Source organism: Caretta caretta, chromosome 7 (assembly GCF_965140235.1).
Source record: "Caretta caretta isolate rCarCar2 chromosome 7, rCarCar1.hap1, whole genome shotgun sequence".
Lineage (NCBI taxonomy): Eukaryota > Metazoa > Chordata > Testudines > Cheloniidae > Caretta > Caretta caretta.
In genome coordinates, this window is record NC_134212.1 from 88,625,691 (window position 1) to 88,647,033 (window position 21,343).

General features: G+C 38.5%; 1 protein-coding gene across 7 annotated transcripts in view; it reads left to right on the forward strand.

Moving 5' to 3' along the window:
• PCDH15 (protocadherin related 15) overlaps positions 1–21,343 on the forward strand; it is a 1,356,473-nt gene that overhangs the window by 730,972 nt on the left and 604,158 nt on the right. For 5 of the 7 annotated variants that reach the window (XM_048859211.2, XM_048859220.2, XM_048859222.2 and 2 more), the window contains one exon: positions 17,991–18,056. In XM_048859211.2, the coding sequence (XP_048715168.2) occupies positions 17,991–18,056 (66 nt within the window). Of the gene's footprint in view, positions 1–17,297; positions 17,313–17,990; positions 18,057–21,343 lie in introns of all 7 variants that reach the window. The other 2 variants (XM_075130916.1, XM_075130917.1) reach the window with 1 other exon arrangement.

A 21,343-nucleotide genomic window follows, 5' to 3' on the forward strand; every position in this document is an offset into this window, starting at 1 on the left:
CTAGGTAACTCGTATTCTTTAATATAGATCCACTTTTGTTGCTGTGGATTGGATGCACTTCCTTGTGCCTGGATTTCATTCTTAGGGTAATCTGTTTACTATTTTTATGTTTATTATGGCTTTAAAATTACCTGAATTATCTGAAAGCATATGTTGCTGGTTCTGAGAGAAAATTCACTGGTATCAGACTGTTTTCTTAATCAGATTTACAGTTAAACTGTTTAATGATGGCCACTGATTATGACAGTCCACAATTGTGGAATTCCTGCATGATTTTTTTTTGTTGGTGGTGTTTTTCCCTCCAAGATATTGTTCTTATACTCTCTTAGTGGAGTAAGTATGAGCATATTTGTTTATACAACTTGTATAGCGTTTTCTGACATTTCTTCTGAAGGATGAGTCAGTTCTCATATCTCCAGACTAGATGGTAGTAATTGTGTTCTTGGTTTAAAAATAAAATATGCAGTTGGTAATAAACTTATTCAAATACAGTATTTTCTCTCTTTATATAATTTACACATAAAAAGGCATAGTTAAAGAAGTATGGGCTGGATGAATGCACTATAAGGTGGGTAGAAAGTTGGCTAGATTGTCAGGCTCAATGGGTAGTGATCAATGGCTCCATGTCTAGTTAGCAGCCGGTGTCAAGTAGAGTGCCCCAGGGGTCGGTCCTGGGGCCGGTTTTGTTCAATATCTTCATAAATGATCTGGAGGATGGTGTGGATTGCACTCTCAGCAAATTTGCGGATGATACTAAACTGGGAGGAGTGGTAGATACGCTGAAGGGCAGGGATAGGATACAGAGGGACCTAGACAAATTGGAGGATTGGGCCAAAAGAAATCTGATGAGGTTCAATAAGGATAAGTGCAGGGTCCTGCACTTAGGACGGAAGAACCCAATGCACAGCTACAGACTAGGGACTGAATGGCTAGGCAGCAGTTCTGCGGAAAAGGACCTAGGGGTGACAGTGGACGAGAAGCTGGATATGAGTCAGCAGTGTGCCCTTGTTGCCAAGAAGGCCAATGGCATTTTGGGATGTATAAGTAGGGGCATAGCGAGCAGATCGAGGGACGTGATCATTCCCCTCTATTCAACATTGGTGAGGCCTCATCTGGAGTACTGTGTCCAGTTTTGGGCCCCACACTACAAGAAGGATCTGGATAAATTGGAGAGAGTCCAGCGAAGGGCAACAAAAATGATTAGGGGTCTGGAACACATGATTTATGAGGAGAGGCTGAGGGAACTGGGATTGTTTAGTCTGCAGAAGAGAAGAATGAGGGGGGATTTGATAACTGCTTTCAACTACCTGAGAGGTGGTTCCAGAGAGGATGGTTCTAGACTATTCTCAGTGGTAGAAGAGGACAGGACAAGGAGTAATGGTCTCAAGTTGCAGTGGGGGAGGTTTAGGTTGGATATTAGGAAAAACGTTTTCACTAGGAGGGTGGTGAAACACTGGAATGCGTTACCTAGGGAGGTGGTAGAATCTCCTTCCTTAGAAGTTTTTAAGGTCAGGCTTGACAAAGCCCTGGCTGGGATGATTTAATTGGGGATTTAATTGGGGATTTAATTGGGAAATGGTTTTACTTTGTGTAATGACATATCCACTCCCAGTCTTTATTCAAGCCTAAGTTAATGGTGTCTAGTTTGCAAATTAATTCCAATTCAGCAGTCTCTTGTTGGAGTCATTATTTGAAGTTTTTTGTTATAATATTGCGACTTTTACAACAAAAAAACTTCAAAAACAGACTCCAACTAGACACCATTAAATTAGGCTTGAATAAATACAATTTCAGGTTTCAGATTATAAATTCCCCCTTGTGTCTCGAAGTCTGGGTATGACATCAGATATTAGGGGACTTATTTTCTGGTTCAGAGGTGCTGAAATTATGCAAATACAACTGACCTTGCAAGAGTTTACTCATTCTGGCCCTCTGTATCAAACTGTCTTCTGAAGAGAACGAAGTCATTAGTCTAAATGATGAATCCTTATAAGGTGGTCTATCAAATACAGCTTTACCAGTGTCCACGAAATGTGGACTATGGAAGGTTTTCAACTGTGAAACATTTAGCATTATTTCTGTCATATGCAGTTTTCTAATTTTTTACTTTAAAAATGTTTTACTTTGCAGAATTTGAACCCCTGGTTGCCATTTTGAATTTAACCTAAATTGACTTAAAGGGTGTTTACTTTGTGAAATGCTCCATTGGGTTAGGTGAAACTGTGACAGCCAAGTATGCTTATGGCACTCAATTAATAATAATACATCTAGAGTGTTACTTGTAATTTGTCTCTTGAGTTACCGGGAATCTTTTCATGATGAAAAAACATGGCTAACTGTTTGATACCTTATTCTTTATTTTGCCAGGCAAAGATTTTGTCCTTTGAATGAAACCTTAGGAGAGAGCTACAATAATTCTCTTTGCGTATGATGCATATCACAGTTAAAAAATCATTTTTCCATCACTGATTTTCCTAGGTGCTAATCAACTAATATTGATTTTCCTAGGTGCTAATCAACTAATATTGATTAATACATAATGTAAGCTTTAGAACTTCATCATTACAACCAAGATGTCTGTCGTTTAAATACATAGTAATCATCCACAACAATTTTCTGATTGGCACAGTCGCAGTCCTTATGTCACTGATAATGGAGTGGTGTTATAACCAAAGAAAATAAATGAGCCTTGTAAAACTATTATAGAAATTTAGCAGCTTAGGCACAAACATCTACTCATTCACCATTCTGCTACAATCAATATGAGGTTAAGTGACAGAGTAGCTACTTCCCCATGTCTAGGTAATTGTTTGATCAGAAACAGTTGGGATAAGAGGCTAAAGCCCAGCAAGAGAGGCTGAGCACTGCCTTGTATCAGCAGCCAACTAGCAGGAAGCTGCCCAAGGAGCAGGACCCAAAATTCCCTGAGTACTATTGTGGGGATTCCCACCAGCCTAAATAGATTTCCCTTCTCTTGCACTCCACAAGCTAGAGAGAGAGTGGACTCCCTAGATTACTGCTATGAATATGGAGCAATATGACATAAGGAGTTGTGGATGATGGTAGCTGAGCTGAATAGCTAAGAGAGAAAGCACATAAGGGTCAGTGTACATTCAAGGGACCCAAAGATGGGGAGAGGGCTGAGCCCCATCACAGATGGTGATAGTGATGAACAAAAAATTTCATATTTCACTGACCCATTAACAAAAAATTGCTCACTCTAGCATAGTGGATGAATAGAATTTTAAGAGCTGAATGAAATGCTTCAAAACAAAACAAAAATGTTTCAAATCCTTTGTTTTTTGGCTGGACTGCCATTAAGAATTGAGAGACTTCTGGCTCCTCTCCACTCTGATTGCTAGTGGCATTCCTCATATAATGTATTGTAGTCATGGGATATATTTGTAGAAGTCTCCTCTTAGGTAGAACAAGATTTCTAGTTAGCACTTTGTTTCATCCTTGGTTTTTAATTTCCTCAGTCCTTAAATGGCTGATTAATTATGATCTCCTCTGCAGTTCTTTTCTTACCAGAATAATGTCCACAGTATGGTTCTGACAATTTTCTATGGTTCTGACAATTTTGTTCTCTGCAGGGCAGCTCTAACTTTTTTTCAATTTAAGACTTTTTTTCAACCCTGACATTAGGAATAATAGGTCTGGATGATTGGAAAAAGTCTTTTGTCCCATTTATTTTTAATGGCTCCTAGATCTTTTTGTTGGTTAAAGTGACTCGAGGCCTTGAGCATCTTGCTCTCTGTGGGGAAAGTCCACCTTTCATGAGAATCTCACACACGGGCACATATTCTCTAATTGTAGTCCTGTTGATTTTTTTATTGGCTTTACATTTTAATTTCAGGATTCAGATTTATTTTTGTGGTGGCTTTGTTGATGACAGTTATAAAAACATGATTATCTAATTAAAAAATAGTTGGATAGCTAGTCTTTAAGGTTATTTTCTGTGACCATGCCCGGGTTTATATTTGAGTTTTCTGACATTTATCTCTTCACTTTGTAAATATTGTATTACATTTAACAGGTTTGACTGGATTGTTTACAGCTATAATTTAATGATTAATGCACAGCTTTGCACAGTTTTCCTGACTAATTCCAATGCTGTATTTTGCTTGATATTAGAAAATCCCCCCCCCCCTTTTTATTAAGGAACATGGGAAGGAAAAGAAAAGCAGATCAGAAGATTTAGAAAGAATAGCTGGATTTTGAGTTTTGAAGATAATTATATTGTACTAGAAAGGCTTTTTTAGGCAACTGTGCATAGTTCTTGTAACAGCTGAAGACTTTAATTATTTTGTATAACTTTACATATAGTTCTTCCCCACAAATTCCCCATAAATCATGGGAAATTTTAGGAATTATATTAGGGCTGTCGATTAATCGCAGTTAACTCACACGATTAGTTCAAAAAATTAATCATGATTATTCGCAGTTTTAATTGTACTGTTAAACAGTAGAATACCAATTGAAATTTATTAACTAGTTGCGATGTTTTTCTATATTTTCAAATATATTTATTTCAATTACAACACAGAATGCAAAGTGTACAGTCATCATGAGAAGATTATATATCACACAAGCAGACAAAAAAGCTAATATCCAGAGAGACACACATACACACCATCAAATATGAAGAAGGCTATCTGCATAGAGGTTTCTGGTATAGTAGATGGTATCCAATATTTCAGCCACAATATTTATATTCATTGGATTAACCACTTGGGGACCACTCCTGCCACATCCCTGATGGCAGTGGACAGCCCCTAGTTCTGATTCACATGAGAGCAGCATTCATGGAGCCTGCCACAGAGCTCAGTTCTTAAGAACTTCCTGTCTTAGGCCTTGTTTACACTGTCACTTTACAGCGCTGAAATGTTCTCGCTCAAGGGTATGGAAAAACACCCCCGCTGAGCGCTGCAAGTTTCAGTGCTGTAAAGTGGCAGTGTAGACAGTGCACCAGTGCTGGGAGCCGCGCTTCCAGCACTGGTAGCTACTCTCTTCATGGTGTGGTTTTTTTTTTTTTTTTTTACATTGCTAGGAGAGCTCTCTCCCGGCACTGGTGCCGCAACTACACAGCCCCGTTAAGTGCTGCGGCGGAAGTGCTTTAACATTACTGGTGAAGACATACCCTTAGATCTATTCCTTGCAGTAACTCATGTTGTGTTCTGGGCCTTTGGGTATTTTCCCATTATTTGGGATAAATGACCCCACAACTGAAGCTGCATTTTAACTAAACCGGAGAATATTTTTCCTCATCTTACTTGATGGTTTGTTTTTGTTTACTGTACCTTTGACGCGCTTAAAATTGAGAGCTCTCTTTTCTAAATGGCTTTTTCTGACTGTGGATGGGAAGCGAATTTGAATGGGCAATGGCAGAATGAAAACAGACTTATTAAGCAGCTGTTTGCAGTATACACTAACAGATAGTTGTGTGTATGTTTCAGCTTCTAATATTTGACCTTGTTGAATATCTTAGCTAGAGCAATAGTTGAGGATTTCCTGAGCTATCTCATTAAGAATAATTAGAAATTAAAATAATGAAAATTAGCAATCAGAAACTAAATGGATCTAAGCTATGTAACTCCTTTCATAAAGCCTCTATTAAATAGCTTTTCACTGTCTCTCAAAGAAACAGACCCTTTATTTATTTCATTGTTCTTTATTATCTATGCTTTACAATTGTATGATCAATTAGATGAAATTCTGGAGTAAATAAGATCAAATAAGCCTTTCAGAAAGATTTTAGCACATAGCCACAAAGATCTTTTTGCCTGTTTTGTTTGCAAAAGATTTTTATATTATTTGCCTTATGATTAAACATCAAAAATGTTTCTTCTCTGAGTTGCAACAGTAAATAATTTCAACATAAGTTATACTGTGTGGAGACATTTACCAGAGCAGTCCTTTACATGATTGCATTGTGAAAAATATACCACAGATCTAATGAAACTGACCCAAATTTTAAATTGTTGGAATTTTTTGCAAATATCAAGAGATGGACCTCTGTTAAAAAGCTCTTGTACTTTGGGGACCAACTCTTGAATGGGACTTCTAATCTGGCATACCTTATTTTTATTGCTAGTTTTGTTTCATTCATTCTGAAAGTCTGCCAGTGGTACGATAAAAATAGCCCCTAGAAGTGGAAAAAAAGACAGCTTTGAAAGTGGTAGGGTTTCCTTAGTTACAGCCATAGGCCTCAAATAAATAACTAAGAATCTCAGTTTACTGTGCAGGGTGCAGACAGTCTTCTGGGGTACTTGTGAGATTTAGATCCCAGTAAGCCAAATGTAGCATTGGAGTTTGTGTTGCTGCTGCAGGACAGTGGAACGTTGAAACAGAAACTTTTTCCAAGCCTCTGTGTGTGTGTGTGCGCGCAGGGGTTGAGGGTGGGGCTTATCTATTCTAGGCAGAAAACGGAAGTGATCATCTAGTGCCAGTGGCAGGACAGAAAGTAACTTTGCCTCCAAGAACATGCACCTGGGGAAGTGCACTTCAGGATAGCAGACTCCGAGCAACACAAAGACATCTGCTTATACAAGGGTATCTGAAGAGCAGCCCACCTCCTCCAAATCTGAAAATTAGCTGACTCCAAATTCAGAAACCTTTTTTGCTTTCCCCTGAGGAGAAACATAAGTTCTTCTTTGAGCGATTGTCCACATAGATTCCACTTCTGGTGGACATGCACCCCAGGCACATGAGATTGGATTCTTTAGAACAGCAGTATTGGCTGGGGATACATCTGTACTGTAGATGCCCTTGTGCCCCTGCACCCAAGAGTATGAAGCGTGAAATAGGCCTAACTGTTCCTCAGTTGCATGGGGCAGTGAGACAGAACCCCTGCAGTGTCCTCTCCTCTGTGCAATCTGTGATTCTATCTAGTTGTTTTAGTACCTGTTGTTAGTGCAGCTATTTGTATAATGTAATTTGGGGTAGTGTAGTTCTAACACCTGTCAGCCACAAGAACCCCAAACCATTAAACTTAAACTTTAGGGAAGCTGTTCCAGTACCAGAACTGCCATGCAATGGAGGAATCAAGGTTTCTGGGATCCTGTCCGTTTTTGCAAGGGCGCTTTTGCTATCAGTGATGGACCCTCTAAATGCATGAAACACGTTTCTGGATAAGTGACTGATATGTTGTTGTTTTTCTAAGAGGACACAATAAGTGAGGAAATCTTGCCTTAAAATTTCCTTTTTGGAATGCTCCATGAGGGTCTCTTATGAAGTTGAGGGAAAGAAGACTGCCAAACTAGATCAGTTTTCTTTGTGAGTACTCTGGAAAGCCACATTTCTGCCTCAAGCTCCAGGACTCACTCTTTCTTACCAAAGCCACATTCTTTAACTGTGGAGTCAAGAAGAGCATCCAAGCTGTCCTGTCCACTCTTTGGAAGAAAGGAGGGAAAAAGAGCACCTCTCTCAAGGTGTCCACAGACATATCTTAGCATGCTACCATGTATCTGTTCTAGCTCATGTTTCTGAGGCAGGTTGAGGCCCAGATCGGGCGTTGCTGATGCCTTGGCACTCGCTGGTCACCAAACAGCCCTGGTACACTCTGCCTGTCCATGCCTCTACCAGTATTGACTCATCAGCACTAAACACTCAGCACTGTAGCACTTGGTACTGAAGCACTCCATACTGTCATCTGCAGTACCCATCTCTCTTACTACTGATGTAATGGAGATTCTTCCATCACCGACCTTTTCAGTATTGAAGAGATTCACAGTACTTAACAACAGCCACAGTTGTCATTGCTTCCTTTATGAAGTTCCAAGCCTTGATACCACCTGTGGTTGTAACCTTGGAAGATGTTTTAAAGATTGCCAGAGCAGCTGAAAGGGATAGTTTCACCCCTGGGGGACATATAGGCCTCCTCCACATTTGCCTTTGCACAAAACAGTGATATGTTGCCAATCTATTACCACATTTTCTTCCCTATAAGCCAAATTGGTCTGTCAGGAATCAAGGGGACATTTCTATAAATGAAGACAAAAGGAATATTGAAGCTAGCAGATTTCCTGGTTCTGTGCTCCATGGCCTGCAGTCCCATATCTATGTAATGTGCAGTCAGGCCATTCTGGTTTCCCTAGAACGTGGATCACAGTAGGAAGACTTCTTCCATTGCTCCTGCCTCTGTAGTGAGGTCTTGCTCTCTTCAAAGGCCATCTTAAGAGGGTCAGCTGGTACAATACACAGCATCAGGAATTACTGAGCCGGAATAACTACAAGAAACGGAGGATCAGTCCATCCCAATTATGATATTTTCCACTTTTCGCAGTGAAATGGTCACCCCAGCAGCTCTAGTCCAGTCTGGTGACTACCTCATATTCCAGGAGTTGTTATGGTGAATGGCCAGTACACTGGAAATCTTGGTAGAGAGAGTGCAGGAGAAGTCATGCAAATTATTAGACATTCTACATTCCTCTCATATATTGGCATTGCCAATCTGCCAGGAATAGTCTTTTTTAGAGCTAGCTGAAGATCTTTGGCAAACCATGGCTTCAGTGCACCCACATAAAAAAAAGTGGGCAGATGCTACCAGGTTACCTCAAAGTGATTTTAATATTTCTACAATCACTTGATCCTAGGATCTTTGGTGATTGTGGTGGTACATAGGAGGGTTAGGCAGGGATTATCCAAAATGACACTGCAGCACAAGAATCCAAAAAAAGGTTGACCTCTTTGGCTGAAAGGTCTATTCCTCTGCAGTTTGCAGATGCACACATCAAATTAGTAGGCACACCTGACTAAATCTCTCTACATAGATTGTAGAATAACTCCTGCAAGGAAACAGAGGAGCTGAAGTATTCAGTGGTAGTGGGGCAGCTAGTGGTCTGTACCTCAATACAGGCTGCATTGGATGCTTCTGACTCCACACTTCATTCCCTGGTGACTTCAGTCACAGTTGACAGGGCTTCATGATTGCAGTGTTTGAGAATACAAAAATAAGTGTAAATGACCATCAAAGACCCCCTCTTTGAAGGTAGTGGTCTCTTTAACAATCACACAGAAGATGTCCTGCACACTTTAAATTACCTGAGCCATTCTGCACTCTTTGGGGGTTATATACATTGGCCCAAGGAGAAGGCAATATAGGCTTTAAAACTACCCTAGAGAAAGGCAGCCTTCCTCCTGTTATAGCCAACAGATATAATCAGACCCTTCAAGGAAGACCCTCTGCCCCATACATCAGCAGGCTTGACACCATGGTGGAAAGTTGTATAGATCAACTTGAACTACCTTCCCATTCCCATCCTTTTGACAGCTGTCATCTTTTGGTGTTCGGAGGTTGGGACTAATAGCCTTGGACAAGAGGGTCTTGGAGATTGTAGACAAGACGTATTCTATCCAGTTCCATCTTTCTCTTCCCCGCCACCTTCTTGTCCCTCTTCAGGGACCCCTCTTATGAGACATTACTAAGAAAGGAGGTAGAGTTCCTCCTTCAACTTGGAGAGAGAGAGAGGTGGAAGGGTCTATTTCAGATGTGCATCAGAGTACACTTTTCACCATATCTACCTACCAAGATGGTGATGACAGACACCTCCGCTCCCAAATGTGGAGCTCATATGATCAACTTCTAGGGTTGCCTACTTTCTGATTACAGAAAATTGAACACACTTGCCCCACCCCTGCCCTGCCCCTGCCCTGGGCCCCACCCCTTCTCTGAGGCCCTGCCCTTCACTCACTCATACAATAAATATAGAATATCAGGGTTGGAAGGGACCTTAGGAGGTCATCTCGTCCAACCCCCTGCTCAAAGCAGGACCAATCCCCAACTAAATCATCCCAGCCAGGGCTTTGTCAAGCCTGATCTTAAAAACCTCAAAGGAAGAAGATTCCATTACCTCCCCCGGTAACACATTCCAGTGTTTCACCACCCTCCTAATTAAATTTTTTTTCCTAATATCCAACCTAAACCTCCCCCACTGCAACTTGAGACCATTACTCCTCGTTCTGTCATCTGCTACCGCTGAGAACAGTCTAGATTCATCCTCTTTGGAACCCCCTTTCAGGTAGTTGAAAGCAGCTATCAAATCCCCCCTCATTCTTCTCTTCCGCAGACTAAACAATCCCAGTTCCCTCAGCCTCTCCTCATAAGTCATGTGTTCCAGTCCCCTAATCATTTTTGTTGCCCTCTGCTGTATGCTTTCCAATTTTTCCAGATCCTTCTTGTAATGTGGGGCCCGAAACTTGACACAGTACTCTAGATGAGGCCTCACCAATGTCAAATAGAAGGGAATGATCATGTCCCTCGATCTGCTGGCAATGCTCCTACTTATACAGTCCCAAATGCTGTTAGCCTTCTTGGTAACAAGGGCACACTGTTGACTCTTATCCAGCTTCTCGTTCACTGTAACCCTAGGTCCTTTTCTGCAGAACTGCTGCTTAGCCATTCGGTCCCTAGTCTGTAGCGGTGCACTTCTGTCCTAAGTGCAGGACTCTGCACTTGTCCTTGTTGAACCTCATCAGATTTCTTTTGGCCCAATCCTATAATTTGTCTAGGTCCCTCTGTGTCCTATTCCTACCCTCCAGTGTATCTACCACTCCTCCCAGTTTAGTGTCATCTGCAGACTTGCTGAGGGTGCAGTCGACGCCATCCTCCAAATCATTAGTGAAGATATTGAACAAAACCAGCCCCAGGACCGACTGTACTATCCAATTAATTTATATAATCCAAATAACAGCAACACTAAACCTCTATAAAAATATGGCATAGCTTTTACAGTAAAATCTGATCATAAATACTATTTTAGTCTGGTAATATAAACAGTAAATTGTATGAATGAAGAGAAAATACATATTTGCAAAGTTTTTTCATTTATGTAGTTAAGTTTCTGCCTTCCCTTAATGTGTTCTCATTAGGTTTACATTACTTGACTTTCATAACTGCTCCATTATGCCTGGGAGTTTCAAGGTCAACTTGTTTTTTGTTAGAGAGTAGACATCCAATATGATCACACTTCAGAATCTCATTCCTTTGTGAGCTTTCATCAAAGTGAATGTCTAAAATCAACAACAACAACAAAACTTGAATAGACTCCAGATATGAAATGATCTAATGTAGTGTTTGTCCTTTCTGGTATTTAAAGAGACGAAGGGCTCTCTCTTTTTAAAAAAAAGTACATGATGAAAAGAAATTGTCCCATATTAGCAATTCTTCCATTTTTTATTAAAAACATCTTTGTAGGATAGGTAAATCTTACAGCTTTCTGCCAGTAATTTTCAGCAACAAAGCAGAATCTGTCAAAGCAACATTTAAAGAGGAACAATTTAATTAAGAACAGAAACTCTGACACAGGTTTCTTTTCTCTAACGTTGAAGCCAAATACTGAATTGCAGTGGCAACATTGTAAAGGTCATCAAAGAAGATAGAACTTGACAACCATATTTAAGATGGGTTTCAGAGTAACAGCCGTGTTAGTCTGTATTCGCAAAAAGAAAAGGAGTACTTGTGGCACCTTAGAGACTAACCAATTTATTTGAGCATAAGCTTTCGTGAGCTACAGGTCACTTCATCGGATGCTGTAGCTCACGAAAGCTTATGCTCAAATAAATTTGTTAGTCTCTAAGGTGCCACAAGTACTCCTTTTCTTTTTATATTTAAGATGCATATTTTGCACCTCCCGTGAAATATTCTTTAAAAAGATTCTTAATACAATTTAACATTACCACTGCAGCTAGACATGATTACCACTACATCATTTTCATTGTCTAGAAAATCTTTCACTGTTGAAGCTCTTTCTAATTGAAGCTCTTTCTTTTGTAATAAAAGAATAAAAAATAAAAGGGAAGGTATATTACAACACATCCATTTTATTAAAGGTTTTAGTCACACAAAAAAGTGTCCTAGCTGCTTGATTGGCTATTTGAAGAATACTGGAACTGTACGGTAATTTGTGCAATGTGTGCTGATGAATGTTATGCTAAACAAAACCACATCATTACTCTTTTTTTTTCATGGGGGAGAGACCTAGAGATGTCTCAGGATGCAATCTGAGCTTTAACTGGGACTGTCATGAGTGAAATTAAATATATTAAGGAAGTCCTTACCTGTCCAATAAAAGCGTGAGCCTCCTCAGAAAACATGTTTTCTGTGGAACACGAGGATCATCCATAGTCTAGACTTTCATTGGGCATCCTGTTCACCCTAATTCTCCCCATCCTTAAAAGTGGATTCTGGCTACAACCCTAAAGTAACTTTTTTCTATTTGTAATAACTTTTTCTACAAATCTCTGACTAAGCATACCCTTGATATAACACTGTTTTCTTCTACCTTTTGTAATAGTCTTTATAAGCTCACTCTTAATAATTTTTTTCACTATAATTTACAAAATCCTTGGCTGTCTTTAAACAGAAAATGCACCACAATTATGTAAGATTGTTTGTTTGTATTCCTTACTTATACAGTATACTAAAGAAGACATGAGGAGAAAAAACCCAAAAAGCTATCTGAGTGCAATTGAAGATGAGGTACAACAAAGGGAAAGATATGATCATGAAATAATAGTTAATAAAACGGAAAAGAATAGGAAATCTGTTTAATTTTAAGAAAATGTGTGTGTTTAATAAGACGTGTAATTCCTGGAAGTGTAAATGGCCTCACTTTAAATTTAGTAGTCGATTAGATGCTTATCATACAAACCTATTTTTGACAAATGGCTGCTGAACCACTGGTTCATCATTCAATGATTTGGTTGCCACTCAGCAATGAGAAGACACATACTAGTAGTGAAAGTACCTTGGAGAGACCTTCATTGTACCAAACAGGTGTGGAGTTTTTGTTTTTATTTTTATGTTCGTTTAGTTAGCCTAGCTGTAAACCTCTTGACAAGAATTACAGTCAACTTCTAGCAATGATTAGAGTTGCATCAGTTACATTAATGGAATTTTTATAACATGCTGTGAGAAGAGAAAATCAGAACAAGAAGATTTCACATCTCTAGTGAACATGCAATCACTAATTGTTTCCCCACAGCTGTGCTCCTAATGGAGAAAAATGTGTTGGGAGGACAGCTGTGCTTTTCAGATGCATCTACTTTTCCCTCTTAGACCCTTTTTAATATGTGAGTTAGTTTTTCAGTGCTCACTGACATGTAAAATCTAATTCATGAAAGAACATTTTGGAATGTCCAATATAACTTGAAATCACTTTGGGAAAGAAAGCTATTAGAGGTTCTCCTGATATAATGCTTGGGGTGTGCTACAAACCACCAGATCCAATCTGGATATGGATAAAGACCTCTTTAATATTTTAATTAAATAAATATTATTGGGAATTGCGTGATTATGGGAGACTGTAACTTCCCAGATATAGATTGGAGGACAAGTACTACTAATAATAGTAGGGCCCAGATTTTCCTGGATGTGATAGCTGACAGATTTCTTCACTAAATAGTTGCTGAGCTATTAAGAGTTTTCCATTTTAGATTGGTATTGGTGAGGACCTCATAGAAGAACTGGTTGTAGAGAACAACCTTGGTTCTAGTGATCATCAGCTAATTCAATTTAAACTAAATGGAAGGATAAACAAAATAGGTCTGCATCAAGGGTCCTTCTTTTCAAAAGAGTTAACTTTAAAAAAATTAAGGGAATTGCTTAGGGAGTGGACTAGCTTGAAGAAATCAAGGATCTGAATGTGAAGGAGGCTTGGAATTACTTTAAATCAAAGTTGCAGAAGCTCTCTGAACCCTGCATCTGCAGGAAGGGGAAAAAATATAGGGAAGGGTTGCAGACCAAACTGGGTGAACAAGCATCTCAAACATGTGATTAAGAGAAAGCAGAAAGCCTACAAGGAATGGAAGATGGGAGGTATCAGCAAGGAAAGGTACCTCTTGGAGGTCAAAAAGTGTAAGGATAAAGTTAAAACTGTCAAAACGCAAGCAGAGCTGGACCTTGCAAAGGGAATTAAAACCCAAAGTAAAAGGTTCTATAGCCATATCAATAAAAAGAAAACAAGGAGAGAAGTGGGACTGCTAAGAACTGAGGATGGGATGGAGATTAAAGATTATCTAGATATGGTCCAACAACAAAACAAATACTTTGCGTCAGTTTTTAATGAGGCTAATAAAGAGCTTGAGTGTAGTGGCCGGATGGCTAATGGCAACAAGAGGATATGAAGGTAGACATTACCACATCCAAGGTGGAAGTCAAACTTAAACAGATTAATGGGACTAAATCAGGGGAGCTGGATAATCTGCATCCAAGAATATTAAAGGAACTGGCAGATGAAATTGCAAGCCCAATAGCAAGGATTTTTGATGAATCTGTAAACTCGGGGGTCATACCCTATGACTGGAGAATTGCTAATATAGTTCCCATTTTTAAGTAAGGGAAAAAAGTGATCCAGGAAACTACAAGCCTGTTTGACTTCAATTGTATGCATGGTCTTGTAACAAATTTTGAAAGAGAAAGTAGTTATGGACAGAGGTGCATGGTAATTGGGATAAAATACAACATGTTTTTCCAAAGGGTAAATTGTGCCAAACCAAGCTGATCTTTTAGAAGATAACTGATTTTTTAGCAAGGGAAATGCAGTAGATCTAATCTACCTGGATTTCAGTAAGGCATTTGATACAGTTCCACATGGGAAACTCTGAGTTAAATTGGAGAAGATGGGAATTGATATGAGAATTGAAAGGTGGCTAAAGAATTGGTTAAAGGGGAAAGTACAATGGGTCATACTGAAAAGTAAACTGTCCGGCTAGAGGGAGGTTACTAGTGGAGCTCCTCAGGGATCAGACTTGGGACAAATCTTATTTAACATTTTTATTACTGACCGTGGCACAAAAATTGAAAGTATGTTAACAAAATTTGCAGATGACACAAAGTTGAGAGGTATAGCCAATACGGAGGACAACTGCAATATCGTAAGAAGAAGATCTGGATGACGTTGTAAACTAAAGAAATAGAAATGGGATATAATTTAATAGTGCAAAGTGCAAGATCATGCATTTAGGAACTAACAACAAGAAGTTTTGCTATAAAATGAGGACTTTTCAGGTGGAAGCCACAGAGGAGAAGAAAGACCTGAGTGTATTGACGGTCCTAGGATGCATCAGACAAAGTATTTCCAGTAGAGACCGGGAAATGTTAGTACCAGTATACAAGGCACTTGTGAGACCTCATCTGGAATACTGTGTGCAATTATGGTCTCTGATTAAGAAAGATGAATTTGAACTGGAACAGGTGCAGAGAATTGCTACTAGGATGATCCTAGGAATGGAAAACATACCTTATGAGCGGACTTGGTTCCTTTAGGCTGACCAAAAGGAGGCTGAGGGGAGATATGATTGCTCTCTATAAATACATCAGAGGGATAAATACCAGGCAGGGAGAGGAGTTATTTAAATTAAGCGCCAGTGTGGACATAAGAACAAATGGATATAAACTGGCCATCAATAAGTTTAGGTTTGAAATTAGGAAAAGGTTTCTAACCATCAGAGGAGTGGAGTGCTGAACCAGCAGCCTTCCAAGGAGAACAGAGGGGGCAAAAAACCTAACTATCTTCATGACTGAGCTTGATAAGTTTACGGAGAGGCTGGAATGATGAGACTGCCTACTATGGAACACGGCCCATCAGCGGCTGCCAGTAGCAAAAATCCCCAGTGGGTGGAGACGGGACACTAGATTGGGTGGGCTCTGAGTTACCTGGGAAAGAATTCTCTGTAGTATCTGCCTGGTGGGTCTAGCCCACATTCTGAGGGTCTAACTGATTGCCATATTTGGGGTCAGAAAGGAATTCCCCTGGGTCAGATTGGCAGAGACCCGGGGGAGTTTTTCGCCTTCCTTGGCAGTGTGGGTCACGGGTCACTTGCAGATTTAAATTAATGTAAATGGTTAATTCTCTGTAACTTGACATCTATAAACAATGATTTGAGGACTTCAGTAACTTAGCCAGAGGTTAGGGGTCTATTTCAGGGGTGGGTGGGTGAAGTTCTGTGGCTTGCAATGTGCAAGCTGTCAGACTAGATGATTGTGGTGATCCCTTCTGACCTTAAAGTCTGAGTCTATAAGAACCTGTAATGAGTCACCATGTAGCTGCACTGAGGGTAGCAAAAGTAAAATCCCTACTGTAAATTGGAAAAAGGCATTTATATCACTGTTTTTTGTCACTGACTGTGACTCGGATTAGACCATTTGATGGTTAGAAACACTTGAGTTCTGTGTGCTCTCTGGAATCCACCTCTGCTGTACAGGTCCTAATTTTCCTATATGGAGATGCATCCTTAAAAAGTCCTCTCTCTGGCCTGGGACAAGTTGCTTAGGTCCAAATTTTTAAATGTGGTTGTGGTGCCATGTTGGTCCCAGGATATATGAGAAACAAAGTGGGCGAGATTTTTTTATTTGACCAACTTCTGTTGGTGAAAGAGAGAAAATTTTGAGCTTTCCTGAAGAAGACCTCTGTGGAGCTCGAAAGTGTGTCTCTTTCAGCAACAGAAGTTGATCGAATACAAGATATTACCTCAGTCCCCCTTGTCTCTCAGATATTTAAAGGTATTGCTTTGCTCACTGTTGCAAGGCCTTAGTGACTTAGACAGGTAAGTCCCATTTTCAAAAGTAACTTATGTATTTAGGCACCTAAGTTCCATTGACTTTCAATGAGTCTTAGGTTCCTAGGAGACTAAATTACTTTTGGAAGTGGCATTAAAGGCAAGTCTATATGGAGAGTTAATGTGCAGCAAGCTGGTGTGTGAACCTACAGAGCACCAGCCTGCTGCACTGTACAGAACTTCTAGCGCACGGCAGCAGTGTCCACATGACCGCTTAGTGTGTGGCAGGGTAGAGCAGATTTACAGATGTAGATTTACACACCAGCTTGCTGCCCACTGTCTCTCCATAAAGCCAAGCCCTTAGCCATTTAAGTCATTTAGACCTTGCAATGTTTAGCAGAGTTCTTCCTAAATATCTTTAAAAATCTGTGAAATGGGAATGGTAAGATTTACCAATTCACCTACCCATTTCAGTGGTATTGTGAGTGTCTTGGAAGATGAAAAGTGTTTAGTATTGTAAACTAACAGCATTTCTCCAATGTATGTTTTAAAGGAGTAAACAAGACTTTTGTCCTGTTCAGTTTATATAGCTCAGCAGCTTCTAACACACACATCAAATTTTGTATACAATGCTTTTATCTATTAACTTAATAAACTACACATTTGTATTTAGTAGCTCTCAGTGTACTGCTTTGTATGTCTTAAAATCTATCTTTAAACAACTACAACAAAATCTCTTACTTATTTTCTTTCATTATTCTGCTCTGCTTCCATTGATGACTCTAAACTTTTGACTCCAGACTGGCAATATGAGGGTAAGATGGCAAAATGTAACTTCCTGAACATTGCTTGTCTGTTTTTTTTCATTCTCTTTAGAACATTGTTAAAATTCTGTTCACTCTCTTTAATTAAATCTTTTTGTTGCAACTAAATTCCAATCATATTTGTTTCTGTTGTGAAACTTTAATTACAATTTATCCCTTTTAATCATTCCTTCATGTTCTTTGGGTTAAATTACCATTACATTATTTCTGTCCTGAAGGACTTCTGCTTCACAGCGGTCCCTACTGGTATATTTAGAGAAACATGAATGTGGGTTTATGGTGTAGCAACTGAATTGTAATGTGTTGTGATGTGGCAAAGACTTAGTGTGTGTATTCATGACATTGAAAGTAAAAGTGTCATAACAAATAGAAACTAGTACAACAATTCATAATGAGAGCAGGTTGTGAAATTTTCATTTTCATGGTGGGCCAGATCCTGAGGTTCTAATTCAGTACTTTCTCAGGAAAACTCAAATTTACTTCAATTAGAGTTTGAATAAAGATTAAATAAAAGCCTTGAGTTTGGGCCCTTTATACCAGTAACTAGCTAACAATTATCTTGGCCTTATCTTGCTTCAATGACCACTATCTCAGTATGATTGTTTTATAGAATACAATATATAGAACCTACTGTGGAATTAGAAATAACTTCTGTTTTCATGTTTATAGACTGCAAGTTGGCCAGGGCAGGTCCTCCAGCCACAATAGTTCCCATTGATGAAGAAAGCCGAAATGGTGAGTGCGCTGCTTTTTTCTAAAAGATAATTACCTGGGCTATTATCTGCTTTACTCTCTGATCTATAGTGATCACTGTTAAGAAATCAACGCTGGTGGAATATACTCACTTTGCAATGATGACCACAGTAATAGGATTAAAATACTAGGCTCTGGGAATATCATGAATAATGTTTTCCATGTGTAGTTTTAAAACATCAGAATAAAAGCAATGGAATAAATAGGAATTTTTGATTATTTCCTTAAATTATGCATCTTGATAACTTGTTTCTTGGTACTAAATAGGCCATGTGATAATGTGTTTGGTATTAAAAAGAGTGTCTATACCATAACCGTTTAGGATTCATCACAGAGTAAGTACACCTGCTCGGTTGCTAATATCCAAATAATGTACCGAGTAGTTGAGTTTTATGTTATATGGTCAGTCCTTGCCACATATGCAATAGCAACATATATACATAAATTATGTTTTATATCAGTGTGTTTTCATTTTTGCCAATCTACAGATATTTGATAATCTGTTCCATGTTGGTTAATCAAATTTACAAATAAATAACCTGCCAGTTTGTTCTGCTAGATTAAAGGGTTAAATGTGGCAATCCTAAATGCCGAGTATCTTTGACTTATTGTGTTAGTATTGATTTTTTTCATTATCAAAATAAATGAGAGAGAATGCTTGATATAATATATAGTACAATAGTTGAAAATTCTTTTCAGCGATCATAAACATCTTTCCCTCAAGCAAAATTAAACCAGTCCTTTAATTGACAATACAAAAACAGTAAGTGGGTCTGCAACTGGATAGGTGTCATTGTGCTTGCTATTCCTTTTTATTCTCCAGTATGGTAATTATTTGGGTTACACTCTAATAACTTTGACATATAATATGATGGAACAATGAATATTATATTTTAAAACTGCAGTAAGCAAAGAGGAAGTATAATGAGAGGTAAAATTTTCAAAATGCCTGAGTGACTTGGGAACCATGTTTCATTGACTTTGAAAACGGAACTTAGGTTCCTTGGGCACTTGAAAATTTTATCTGAGCTCAGAGTTGTATGCATTTTCTAAACATCTTGGCCAAGATTTTCAAAAGGGAATGGATATTTTGATTGCTGCAGCTTCTGACTGCTCAGCTTGAGACACCTTACCGTGGCTTGATTATTCTGTGTTGAGAACCCAAAATTACTAGTTAGTCTTAAAAATCTTGGCTCTAGAGCACATTGAGCTGTGTTTAAAACAGAACTGAATGGCATTTGAAAACCATTGGAGCCCTTTTCTCCCTTTAACAATTTTAATGAATGTTCTGAATAATTCTGTGGTGGTTAGGGAAGGAATCCAGTTGTGCTTCCTGTGCAATTTGATAGGAGTAATAACATTGTTATCTTCTGAGATGTCCATTCAGGAATTCAGTGGAACAATGATAGTGATTTCTAAAAATTGCTTTGTTTTCCTTTTCCATGTTGTTTGTTATATTACCTTATGCATCCGTCAGAACCAGTGGTGATGCTTGCTAATGCTCATGAAATTTTGTAAAAGAAAACAATAGTCTGTCTTCACTTTATTGTTCAAAATCCCTCCTGGAAGAGCCATAGGATTATTCTGTTGACTATTTAATGTCTGCATTAAATTTATGCAACAGAACATAACACTTAGAAATGCACACTTGAGCAGTAAGTAATAAGAGTTATACTAAGTATACACAGTGTGCATCACTAGTGGTATCTAAGAAGTTGTTACTTTCAGCTTTTGGTTTGCAGATTTGTGGGCAAAGAGTTGAGGATAGCCGAGGACAGTGTGTGATTTATATTTTTTTGGTGTATATGAGAAGAATGTAGTGCAGTACAATGCAATACAAAACCAAGGGTTCTGACTACAGGACCACCTTTGCTCCTCCTTGCTTGCCTGCCTGAAAACTGTTTCTGTGAACTCACAGAATCAGAGTGAAGTACTGTTTAGAATGGTAGAAGCTTATGTCCCTCCAGGACTATACAAATTCTTCTGCTGGTACAGCTGCCGGTTTAATGTTCTTTTGCACTGAGAAAAAGAGCATCTATTACTGCTAATATTCTATGGATTCATGTTGCTCCCATACTGCTAATATTTCTATTCTATATAATGTGAAATGTTGTTAAAGACTCTAAGAGAATGGATTTTAGCAGTTGGTTATTTTTCCCTCTCCATGTGTTAACTTCCTTGTGGTCGCGTCCATTGAAGCTCTGAAAGACTGGTCTGAGGAAAATTGCAGTAGTAATTGTATCTACCTATACAGTAGGGGCAACGGTTGCAATTTCTGTGAGTGGAGCCTGGAGACTCAAAGAAGGTATATTAAGCCTTTTTTCCTTGCATTTTTGAACACCAGCAAAAATAACTAACCAATGCAATATTAGTATTGTTTCAGTAGATAGCATTATCATATTTCTATCATTCAAAACAAAACTATACATTGAATTATTTGCTTTTTATTTCATGATATTTATGCAAAATTAACTTAATGATATACCTTAACATTCTTATGTAGGCAGAAGATTGTATACATCTATATTTCAGTTTCAATTTTGTGTTACACCTAAGAATATTTAAATATTCCAAAGCACATGGTATCTCTTTTAGATTGTTTAGGTATACTAAAAAGTAATAATTTTGTACAATTGTTTTTTGCTTTTATATCAATCTGTTGAGAAAGAAAAAGTGTTTATTGTATTATTCTTTGGTTAATTCATGGGATGAAGAGCTCTATTAAGATTCGGCTGTTAACCAGAATACACATTTCATGTAGATAAGTTATCAAGCGCACTAGATTGCAAATAAGGAACAGTAAATGCTGTCATGATTTATCCCCCTTTTTTATCTGTGTGAAATCAAGGCTTAATTAAATACCTAAAGCGTGGTGATTTAAAATTAAAAGTGTAATAAGCAGAATAAGCAAAGTCAGTCAACAGATATATTCATTTAAAATACTGAAAGAGTAGCACAAAACTCCAAGGGTGTCCTAATTACATTTTACAGTAAGTTTATATCTGCACTTTTTCACTGCTTGATACAATATTTACCAATAACTTGGGTAGAATTTAAATATTTACATGTAACTGCCCCTGCAAGAAATGTGCATACACAGTGTATGGTGAGAAATTGTTTTCTCCATTGTTTCAACTGTGCATTTATACCCTATATCTGCAACGCTTAGCTTTGTTCTTCCTTGTGTCATTAAACGGAGTTATAAATCATCAGTTGTTCAGTAAATATGGCATATTACAAGCATAAATTACAATTCACATAGAAATTTA